Source organism: Triticum dicoccoides, chromosome 5A, assembly GCF_002162155.2.
Source record: "Triticum dicoccoides isolate Atlit2015 ecotype Zavitan chromosome 5A, WEW_v2.0, whole genome shotgun sequence".
Classification (NCBI taxonomy): domain Eukaryota; kingdom Viridiplantae; phylum Streptophyta; class Magnoliopsida; order Poales; family Poaceae; genus Triticum; species Triticum dicoccoides.
In genome coordinates, this window is record NC_041388.1 from 378,626,405 (window position 1) to 378,638,688 (window position 12,284).

At 49.3% G+C, this 12,284-nt stretch overlaps 1 protein-coding gene across 1 annotated transcript in view; it reads right to left on the reverse strand.

Annotated features, from left to right (window-relative positions):
• Positions 1–10,326: 10,326 nt before the first annotated feature.
• The window catches only part of LOC119301628 (ethylene-responsive transcription factor 1-like), a 3,340-nt gene continuing 1,382 nt past the window's right edge, over positions 10,327–12,284 (reverse strand). Inside the window, exons 2-3 of the mRNA XM_037578625.1 lie at positions 10,735–11,622; positions 10,327–10,626 (exon numbers count right to left, since the gene is read on the reverse strand). Coding sequence (XP_037434522.1) covers positions 10,772–11,622 — 851 coding nt within the window. The 3' untranslated portion in view covers positions 10,327–10,626; positions 10,735–10,771. The remainder of the gene's footprint in view (positions 10,627–10,734; positions 11,623–12,284) is intronic.

The window sequence follows — 12,284 nt, forward strand, 5'->3', positions numbered from 1 at the left end:
CTCATATTTGTAACTCACAGCAGGAGCTGCGGAATAAACGAAGACTGGCGAAGGACGAGGTGACTATGCGCGTCGGGAATGGTTCCAGAGTCGATGTGATCGCCGTCGGCACGCTGCCTCTACATTTACCTACGGGATTAGTTTTGAACCTTAATAATTGTTATTTAGTGCCAAGTTTGAGCATGAACATTGTATCTGGATCTCGTTTAATACGAGATGGCTACTCATTTAAGTCTGAGAATAATGGTTGTTCGATTTATATGAGAGATATGTTTTATGGTCATGCTCCGATGGTCAATGGTTTATTCTTAATGAATCTCGAGCGTAATATTACACATGTTCATAGTGTAGATGCCAAAAGATTTAAAGTTGATAACGATAGTCCCACATACTTGTGGCACTGCCGCCTTGGTCACATTGGTGTGAAGCGCATGAAGAAGCTCCATGCCGATGGACTTTTAGAGTCTCTTGATTATGAATCGTTTGACACGTGCGAACCATGCCTTTTGGGCAAAATGACCAAGACTCCGTTCTCCGGAACAATGGAGCGAGCAACCAACTTGTTGGAAATCATACATACCGATGTGTGCGGTCCAATGAGCGTTGAGGCTCGCGGAGGATATCGTTATGTTCTCACTCTCACAGATGACTTGAGTAGATATGGGTATGTCTACTTAATGAAACACGAGTCTGAGACCTTTGAAAAGTTCAAGGAATTTCAGAATGAGGTAGAGAATCAACGTGACCGAAAGATAAAATTCTTACGATCAGATCGTGGAGGAGAATACTTAAGTCACGAATTTGGTACACACTTAAGGAAATGTGGAATCGTTTCACAGCTCACGCCGCCTGGAACACCTCAGCGAAACGGTGTGTCCGAACGTCGTAATCGCACCCTATTGGATATGGTGCGGTCTATGATGTCTCTTACCGATTTACCGCTATCATTTTGGGGATACGCTCTAGAGACAGCTACATTCACTTTAAATAGGGCACCGTCTAAATCCGTTGAGACGACACCGTATGAATTATGGTTTGGAAAGAAACCTAAGCTGTCGTTTCTAAAAGTTTGGGGATGCGATGCTTATGTCAAGAAACTTCAACCTGAAAAGCTCGAACCCAAGTCGGAAAAATGCGTATTCATAGGATACCCTAAGGAAACTGTCGGGTATACCTTCTACTTAAGATCCGAAGGCAAGATCTTTGTTGCCAAGAACGGATGCTTTCTGGAAAAAGAGTTTGTCTCGAAAGAAGTAAGTGGCAGGAAAGTAGAACTCGATGAAGTACTACCTCTTGAGCGGGAAAGTGGCGCAGCACAGGAAACTGTTCCTGTGATGCCCACACCAACTGAAGAGGAAAACAATGATGATGATCAAGGTACTTCGGATCAAGTTACTGCTGAACTTCGTAGGTCCACAAGGACACGTTCCGCACCAGAGTGGTACGGCAACCCTGTCCTGGAAATCATGTTGTTAGACAACAATGAACCTTCGAACTATGAAGAAGCGATGGCGGGCCCGGATTCCAACAAATGGCTTGAAGCCATGAAATCCGAGATAGAATCCATGTATGAAAACAAAGTATGGACTTTGACAGACTTGCCCGATGATCGGCGAGCGATAGAAAACAAATGGATTTTTAAGAAGAAGACGGACGCGGATGGTAATGTTACAATCTATAAGGCTCGACTTGTCGCTAAGGGTTATCGACAAGTTCAAGGGATTGACTACGACGAGACTTTCTCTCCCGTAGCGAAGCTGAAGTCCGTCCGAATCATGTTAGCAATTGCCGTATACTATGATTATGAGATATGGCAAATGGACGTCAAAACGGCATTCCTTAACGGGCATCTTAAGGAAGAACTGTATATGATGCAGCCGAAAGGTTTTGTCGATCCTCGGAACGCTAACAAAGTATGCAAGCTCCAGCGATCCATTTATGGACTGGTGCAAGCATCTCGGAGTTGGAACATTCGCTTTGATGAGATGATCAAAGCGTTTGGGTTTATGCAGACTTATGGAGAAGCCTGCGTTTACAAGAAAGTGAGTGGGAGCTCTGTAGCATTTCTCATATTATATGTAGATGACATACTCTTGATGGGAAATAATATAGAATTTCTGGACAGCATTAAGGCCTACTTGAATAAGTGTTTTTCAATGAAGGACCTTGGAGAAGCTGCTTATATATTAGGCATCAAGATCTATGGAGATAGATCGAGACGCCTCATAGGTCTTTCACAAAGCACATACCTTGATAAGATTTTGAAGAGGTTCAAAATGGATCAGTCCAAGAAGGGGTTCTTGCCTATGTTACAAGGTGTGAGATTGAGCTCGGCTCAGTCACCGACCACGGCAAAAGATAAAGAAGAGATGAGTGTCATCCCCTATGCTTCAGCCATAGGATCTATTATGTATGCCATGCTGTGTACCAGACCCGATGTAAACCTTGCCGTAAGTTTGGTAGCAAGATACCAAAGTAATCCCGGCAAGGAACACTGGACAGCGGTCAAGAATATCCTGAAGTACCTGAAAAGGACGAAGGACATGTTTCTCGTTTATGGAAGAGACGAAGAGCTCGTCGTAAAGGGTTACGTCGACGCTAGCTTTGACTCAGATCTGGATGACTCTAAGTCACAAACCGGATACGTGTATATGTTGAATGGTGGAGCAGTAAGCTGGTGCAGCTGCAAGCAGAGCGTCGTGGCGGGATCTACGTGTGAAGCGGAGTACATGGCAGCCTCGGAGGCAGCGCATGAAGCGATTTGGGTGAAGGAGTTCATCACCGACCTAGGAGTCATACCCAATGCGTCGGGGCCGATCAAACTCTTCTGTGACAACACTGGAGCTATTGCCCTTGCCAAGGAGCCCAGGTTTCACAAGAAGACCAGGCACATCAAGCGTCGTTTCAACTTCATCCGTGAAAATGTTCAAGATGGAGACATAGAGATTTGCAAAGTGCACACGGATCTGAATGTCGCAGATCCGCTGACTAAACCTCTCTCGCGTGCAAAACATGATCAACACCAGAACTCTATGGGTGTTCGATTCATCACAATGTAACTAGATTGGTGACTCTAGTGCAAGTGGGAGACTGTTGGAAATATGCCCTAGAGGCAATAATAAAAGTATTATTATATTTCAATGTTCATGATAAATGTCTTTTATTCATGCTATAACTGTATTATCCGGAAATCGTAATACACGTGTGAATACTTAGACCACAATATGTCCCTGGTGAGCCTCTAGTTGACTAGCTCGTTGTGATCAATAGATAGTCATGGTTTCCTGACTATGGACATTGGATGTCGTTGATAACGGGATCACATCATTAGGAGAATGATGTGATGGACAAGACCCAATCCTAAGCATAGCATAAAAGATCGTGTAGTTCGTTTTGCTAGAGCTTTGCCAGTGTCAAGTATCTCTTCCTTCGACCATGAGATCGTGTAACTCCCGGATACCGTAAGAGTGCCTTGGGTGTATCAAACGTCACAACGTAACTGGGTGACTATAAAGGTGCATTACAGGTATCTCCGAGAGTATCTGTTGGGTTGACACGGATCGAGACTGGGATTTGTCACTCCGTATGACGGAGAGGTATCTCTGGGCCCACTCGGTAATGCATCATCATAATGAGCTCAATGTGACCAAGGTGTTGGACACGGGATCATGCATTACGGTACGAGTAAAGTGACTTGCCGGTAACGAGACTGAACAAGGTATTGGGATACCGACGATTGAGTCTCGGACAAGCAACGTATCGATTGACAAAGGGAATTGCATACAGGGTTTGATCGAATCCTCGACATCGTGGTTCATCCGATGACAACATCGAGGAGCATGTGGAAGCCATCATGGGTATCCAGATCCCGCTGTTGGTTATTGACTGAGAGCGTCTCGGTCATGTCTGCATGTCTCCCGAACCCGTAGGGTCTACACACTTAAGGTTCGGTGACGCTAGGGTTATTAGGAAGACTAGTATGTGACTACCGAATGTTGTTCGGAGTCCCGGATGGGATCCTGGACGTCACGAGGAGCTCCGGAAGGGTCCGGAGGTAAAGATTTATATATGGGAAGTTGTCAAACAGACACCGGGAAGTTTCGGGGTCATACCGGTATTGTACCGGGGCCACCGGAAGAGTTCCGGGGGTCCACCGGGAGGGGCCACCCCTCCCGGGGGGCCACATGGGCTGCGTGGGGCAGGGAGCCAGCCCCTGGTGGGCTGGCCGCACCCCCTCCCTTGGGCCCATGCGCCTAGGGTTGAGGGGGGAACCCTAGAGGGGGCGCCCCCCTTGGCTTGGGGGGCAAGCCACCCTCTCCCCTCTCCCCTAGGCCGCCGCACCCCCCCTAGATGGGTTCTAGGGGGCCGGCCCCCTTCTCCCTTCCCCCTATAAATAGAGGGGTGAGGGGAGGGCAGCCGGCACCACCCTCCAAGGCGCAGCCCTCCCCTCCCCAACACCTCTCCTCCTCTGTTGTGTGCTTGGCGAAGCCCTGTCGGAGTACTGCCTCTCCACCATCACCACGCCGTCGTGCTGCCGGTGGAGCTGTCTTCCTCAACCTCTCCTTCCCCCTTGCTGGATCAAGAAGGAGGAGACGTCTCCCGTCCCGTACGTGTGTTGAACGCGGAGGTGCTGTCCGTTCAGCACTTGGTCATCGGTGATTCGAATCACGTCGAGTACGACTACATCATCACCTTGCAAGCTTCCGCACGCAATCTACAAGTGGTATGTAGATGCTAACTCTCTCCCTTGACTCGTTGCTTAGATGAACTCATAGATGGATCTTGGTGAAACCGTAGGAAATTTTTTAATTTTCTGCAACGTTCCCCAACAGCAGCCTCGTCAGGCAGGCTCGCGAGGAGGCAGAGGGATCAAGGCAGGAACACCTCGCGAGGAGCCCGTGGCGCAAGTCATGACGATCGAGACCAGGCGGGCGCCAGGCGGGCACCGACCTGCGCAGCGTCCTTGTTTCCCCTTTGGTGCAAAGGGGGCAAGCACAGTCCAAGGCACCGGGTAAAGGTTACCATTCCGGTGCAACAAGACCAAGACCAGCAGAGCGGCAGGACGGAGGTCATCGTGGAGCCCAAGACGACGTCATCACCAGTACTTTTGGGAGCCAAAGACCGCCTTTGGTCAGGATAACTTGTACTACATGTTCCCCTTCAAAATGGCCAATTGTTGGCGCCCTTCCCGCTCATTATTTGGGGAGAGGCCCAGGGCCTCTATAAATAGAGCTAGCCACCACAGAGTAGAGACAGAGGGAAAAAAAACCAAGAACATCGAGAAGACAGGGAGAGATCTGGTAGAACCCTAGCAAAGAGAGAGAGAGAGAGAGAGAGAGAGAGAGAGAGAGAGAGGCGACTGAACTCACCCTATCAGTTCATCGCACCAGCTCAAGAACACCTCTCGCAAGGCTGTTCTTCCCTTGTACTGTTCATCATCAGCCCCTGAGGCAATCCACCACAGCACACACTGGAGTAGGGTATTACACCACAACGGTGGCCCAAACCAGTATAAACCTCGTGTCCCTTGTGTTGTTCGGTGTTTCTAGCTTAGATCACGCGAGGAGATTGGATGTAGATCGGTAGGGGAGAGATCTCCGCGCGCACCCCAGTGTTCGAACCTCAAGGGTCTGCCGGAACCCAAAATCCGACAGTATTCACCGAAAAATGAAAAATACTCGCAGAGGGAGTCCCATAAAATGGAACATGAAGAAAATGGATGAACGGAAACAAAGATACTAAATAAGCACACAAAAAAGAAACCACTCGTGCAAAGAAAGAAAATCCAAAGTCAAACACGGACACAAACATGAGCCTACAATCCACAAACAAATCAGGGATACATACAAACTCAATCCACAATAACAAACTGCAATATCAGAAAAGAACTGGAGGATAATTGAAATCTTCCCAGAGTCTTGATTGTGCAGAATCCTGCGCGAAAAGAACTGGCCCTTGGTAGTTGATCGTAGCAGATAATATCACTAATTCTCGCTCAGCCGACTAGGACCTGGCCACACCATTGAGCACATTTGCACCCTCCTGGCCTTATGCGCCGACCAGTCACTCTCAACGAGAGAGAGAGAGAGGACATCTACTTGCATGCAGTTGCCGCCCGTCTCAAGCAATAACTCGTTCAAAGCTCCAAGCTAATGTAAGGCCAACTCCACCGCGCGACTCTATCTTGTCTGGCCCCGTCCATTTGAGGTAAAACGGACAAACGAGGCGGTCCAGCGCGCGGGAGCAAACGGACTTTTGTCCGTTTTGTGTCCGCTTTCGACCCATCTGTGACCCAAGTTTGCGCCGCTTTTGGGGTGAAACGGACACCACGCGGACGCGCGGGTCGTCTGCGCGTGTCCTCCCCTGGCCCGTCCATCGGTGGCACAGGGCGGGCATTTTTCTATCTGCCCCCTCCCTCCCTCCGGCTGCACCCCCTTCACTCTTCCCCACTCTTCCCCTCGCTGCTGCCGACGCCACTGCCAGTGCAGCCGTGCAGTTCGGATGCGAGCTCGCCCAGCCCCTTCCCTCGGCGCCGCCGAGCTACCCAACCACGGCCACCTGGTTTGCGCACCTGCCGACCGGATTTGGGGCGGATCCGGTCGGTCTTGAGCTCGGCTGGGCCGCACCATGGACTAGCCGGGCACCTCGCCGAAAGGCCCTGGCAGGGCCGCAAGGCGACATGCAGGCAGTGGCTCCTCCTCTAGCCGCTCGGATCTGCACCGTCGGTGGTCCGCCGGCAGATACACGAATGGCGGTCGCCCGGGCTCGGTGCTTGTCCAAAAGCTCACCGGCGCACCGTTGCCACTCATTAAGTGCGACCACTGCCCAAATATGGTCGTGCGCCGCGTGTCTACAACGCCGGAACATCCCGGATGGGTGTTCATCAAATGCTTAAACCACAGGGTATGCGTTTTTTTAACTTCGGTTTGTGCTCTAGATTTGACTAGTTGTGCTAACTTCAAATTTTGTTGTGTAGAATGGATGCAAGTTTTGGTATTGGGAAGAAGAATACATCGATATATTGATAGAGCGAAATTTAGTACATGTTCGTGCACTTTTAGCTAGCATAGAGGCTGTAAATGAGACAAGTGCACTTGTTGCTAGATTAGAGACTAGACACGAGACTAGGTCTGAAGAAGCAACATCTACTTCTGGCTTGAAGAAGAAAGGAGGATGCCAGATCGAGTCTCCTCCACAGATCAACAATGAGTGCATCGAGAAGGCCCTAACCTAACTTAGGGGGGCAGTTATAGAAGTTGGCTATCTTCCAAAATGTATTCTTGTTGTTCTTATTTTATTGCCTTGCTTTACTAGTCAAAATGTGATGATGTATTGGCATGTACCAAAAATGAATGATAAAAAAAAGTTAAGGACTTGCAAAGAAAAATGCACGCGGACAGGATGCGTCCGCGCGCTGGGCGCATGGCCACCGCATCCCAGAACACGTCCGGACACGACTCCAAATCCCTACCCAAACGGACAGAATCCGAACAAAACGGACGTCCGTTTGGGGTCGCGCGGTGGAGTTGGCCTAAGGCTAGTCATAGCGGGAGTAACTTAGGTAGTAACATAGCGCACTTCAAGAAAAAATTGTTTATGTGGCATGTAGTTAATGAGAAGTGGTAACATAATATGTTACTGTAACATAGCGCTTTCCAAGACAAGATGAGTCTACAAGCCATTAAATGAAGCTACATATGACACTACTAGTATGTTATTTTGCACTATGAAAATAGTAACTTAGACTAGTATCATATGCATGACACTAGTATAAGTTACTCCCGCCAATGACCAGCCTAAAGACCCAAGTCCATCCTCGCCGCCCGGAGACGCGCGCGTACAGCCACGCATGCATGCGTGCACCGTGGTAGTAGATGGATTAGATCCGCAATGCGCTCCTCGGCGGCGAGCAGATGGACATGGACCAGACGGCGGCGGATCGACGGAGCGGTGGACCGCTCATGCACCTCACCTACCTACCTACACATACAGCACGTCTGTACGTGCGCGCGCTCTGGTCAGTTGCAGGCAGGGCGCGCACGCAAGCACGCACGCGGCTAGCTACTTGCGCCGAGCGAGTCCGCGCTTGGACGTGGACGTCTCACGTACCAAGCTCGTCCCGTCTGCTCTACATCGGGCGGTTGCGCTGTGCCGTCGTCGTCATCTGACCGCGTCTGCCTCGGCCGCGCCGCTGGAGCGGCGCCGACGGGCCGACGGGTCCCTGTTCTTCGCTAGCTCGCTGCGGTATTTACATGGCGTCACGGCCGGGAAAACTGCTCGTGCCTGGTGGAGATGAATATGATGGATCACGTACGACAGGGCCGACGGGATAAGGAGGAGAGCCGTCGCATGTAGAGTACAGGCTAAAGCCATGGCTGCCGCGTTAGCTGCTCGTGTTACGTCCATGTACGGCGGCATGCAGGTCTGGGGTGGCATTCGGCAGAGAAAACAGGCTATGGAAGAAGGTTGGGGCGGCGGCCGGGAAACGGGGTCGCCGCTGGTTGGGCATTTGCCTCCTCGATATGGGTGGAAATCAAGGCCAGGCCACGGCGTTGACACTCGACACGCATCTCATCTGCCTTCCTCTGGCGTAGCGCCGGCGGCTGAGCTCGGCGCCGGTGACGAGCGCAGACTCCCTCTTGATCGTATAGAAATGCCAGGGAACGACTTTCTGTTGCCCCTCAGTCACGCACGTCGGTCAGAGTCGGACACGACATTTAGGGAGGAGTGGCGCGTGGAGACGAGAGGCCAAGCAAATCATTGCTGCCCTACGGCCTGCGGGCATGGAGCTAACTAAAGACAAGTAGGCGTGCAGCAGTGCAGCAGTGAAGACACTTGCAATAAGATAGCTCGTGTGGTGTGCACACAATGTCTGCAAAATAAAAACGATATGGAGCGACGGCGGATCCACATACTGAGGCCAAGTTGGTAGCAGACGTGAGTCGTGGACATACACCATGCAGAGCACTTCATCATCATCATCAACATCTTCTTCTTCTTCTTCCTCTTCCTCTCTTCATTTTTCAGAAATAGGCCAACGAGAACAAACCCCGCAAAAAAAATCCCTAAATAGTTCAATCCAGCCACTGTATGTATCAAGTCGCCCGAACGGCACTACGTGAACTGTCAAAAGAGATGGTTTGGCAGAAGAGGAAGACCTACTCAACAGGAGGGGTTCGGTTCAGCTCAGTTCAGTTCAGTGCACTGAATCTGAGGCGGGCGAGTGGGATCCATCACCATCACCCATGGCACGGCAAATCGGCAACCAAAACAAGGTAACGTAACGTACGCATCAGCATCACAAGCGACACGGTCCACCAAAGCGAACCCATCTACACCATATCCTGTCCTTTGCCGCGCTTTATGTGCTCATCGCTGTACCGCGGTTGCTGCTACGGCGGCGACGTCTTTGTCACCCGCACATCGATGCGGATGTTTGTCACGGGATCTAAAGTTTTACAGCGATGGAAAACTGAAGCTGCCATCTTCTGGGGTCCAGGTGAAACAGAACCTCGCAATTTCCATGCTTAATTCTTCATTAAGGCGCGGTCCTCGGCACAAATTATTGCGCTCATCATGCATGGTTAATAATAAAATCTTGCTTGACTTTGTGTGATCCCACTTGTGTGGGAACCTTGAAACGCAATGGAACTGGACATGCGGTCTCTGTCACTGACACTGCCCATGGCGACGCATGATGAATAATTCCAAGGACCATCCATGTACATGATTCCATGACAGCACATCCAAGTATCCGATCCAAGTTGCCCAATTTGCGCCCCGGATTTCTCGACCGGTGGCGGAAGCAAATCTTGGTGAAAGACCCGGCCTGGGGCCTGCATTTCCCCCAAAATTATTGCTACTTGCAAAGAAGCCGCATCGCCAAGCATGTACGATGAAAAGGATGCGCTAACAGGAGTAGTATATCAGAAAGTTGATGCCGACTTTCCCCCTAGGAAAATCAAACTTTCGAAGACGGTGATGCAAGCTGATTGTTGGTTGAAGGAGCGCTGGTAATATGATAAATAAAGCAAAACCAGGGACCAAATCCAGTGTGCAACCGATCTTCTTTGGATCCAGTTTTTCAGGTCTCACTCGTCCCAGATACAGTCAGCTGCAGTGCTACCAGTATTTAATCTTCAGCGTCCACGAGTGTGGCCACCTACCAATCAAACACTAATGCTGGGGCATGGCACTAATCGCTCTCAGCAAACAGCCGAGTTAAGACAAGGCGGGATCATTTAACATATGAAGCTGTTGATTTGGTCATAGATCTCTCTCGATTTCAGATGCCGCACCGAAAGCGAAAGCGAAGCACTCAGCAAATATACTTAACAATATAAGCACGATCATCATATAGGAGTTACTCAACACGCACATTACATCAGGCATATGACCAAGGTATTTTATTTATTAAACTCCAGTCTCCCACATGCACCCAATCATAGAGACGATGTACAACAAGAAAATACTTATAAACATGACATACGGTTCCGCTGCTGGCAGCATGAAGTCTTTTACCATAGCTAGGGTCTGATCCGGCTACGAAACATAGCAGATGCAACCAGTCCTTTCATCTCGGCCACATGCACCACCAGTTCTTCATCTTGGCCACATGCAAGGGACCTGGCAAATGGCAATAAACCAAAAGTTAAGACCATTTAAGAACAACAGTTGTATTTTGCACAAGAAATGCATGGAAGAGAACGAAACCATGCAGCATCGATGGCTTACATTTGTGCTATTCGCAGACCACACTGACAAAGAACCCTCAGTAACCACCGGCCGCCATGAAGAGCTCGTCGAGGCTCCAGAGATCCCCGCTGCTTGCCCCGTTCTGCATCGCACCATTCAGCAGAAGGCTGTCCATTGATCCGTCCGAGCTGCTCTCGACATAAGGCAACGAGTACTTCATCTCATGGTCAAAAGCAGGGATGTCTTGTGCACCATTTCCCTGAGGCAGCACGGCCACGCCAAAGTTGTTCCTCAGTCTCTTTGGAGCTCCACCTTGCAGGTAAGCGGGCTCGACATACGCCGGCATGGCAGCATTCGGAACGAAGACGGATGTGTAGTCTGGGGTCATGGCCTCGTCGTCCCACCCAAAGTCAGTAGAGCCAAACGAGTTGCTGCTCTGATCAGAGAGCATGTTCATCCCGAATGTCTCAGTAGGCACAAGAGGTTTCAGTTTCACCGAAAGAAGGGAATCCACACTTTCAGCTGGCTTTGCAGGAACCTTCTTGTCATTGAAGGCAAACATCGCAAATAGATCATTGTCTCCTCTGCTCACATGATTGAAAGGCTCATCCTCGCAGGCCTTCGGGGGTGGAGCCAGCTTTGCTGATTTAGCAGCAGTTGGCTTCAGGGTGGACTTCTGAACAGTTGGAGCATCCTCAGGAAAATTGACCTTGGCCTTCTTGCCACGGATCTTGCGGGCTTCAGCATCATATGCCCTGGCTGCCTCCTCAGCAGTGTCGTATGTCCCGAGCCAAACCCGGACACCCTTGCTAGGGTCGCGGATTTCAGCTGCCCATTTTCCCCAGGGACGCTGGCGGATCCCTCTGTACTGATTCTTCCGAACGCGCTTTACTTGTTTCACAGCAGGTCCATCATGTTGAACAGCATCTACAATAAAGTTTTTACTTAGTAATACATCCCAACAAGATAACTCCAATAGGAAACTGGTGGCACAACAATCTCATTAGCAACTGACTAGCTAAACAAAATCCTCGAGAGATTTTACGGTACACTGATATCTGTTTATTTCTAACAAGTGATCACCCATATTAACAGTGCATTGTTTACTCTAGGTATGCAAGAGACAAATTCATATGTTTGGTCTGAAATTCTTCCTTATGTCCCATATACACACAGTACTTCTTTTTACAGATTTAGAATAAAATGATTTTCAGTTCCACAATACATCTCTAGGATAAACAGTAATATGGAAAGTTAAATCGGAGAATATTAACCGGTAATGAAAAGAATGGGGCCAGAATTGTGTTTCGTTCTGAGATGGGAGTATGAGAATACTGTCTCTCTTTCAAAAAAGTATAAGCATACTGTAGAAACATCAATTAACCTTGTAGAAACATACTGTATAAACAAGCTGCTACTAGGAACAACATCATTGAGTTTATAGAACTAACTGGTTGCTCTACGGACTATGGTTATCAAAAGATAGTAATTTTCTTCATTTCTCACTGCTATCATATTTGAGGTTTCATCCAGCAATACGATAACTATGATGTATGAAAATTAACATGCCGTTAAGAATATGTTTTCAT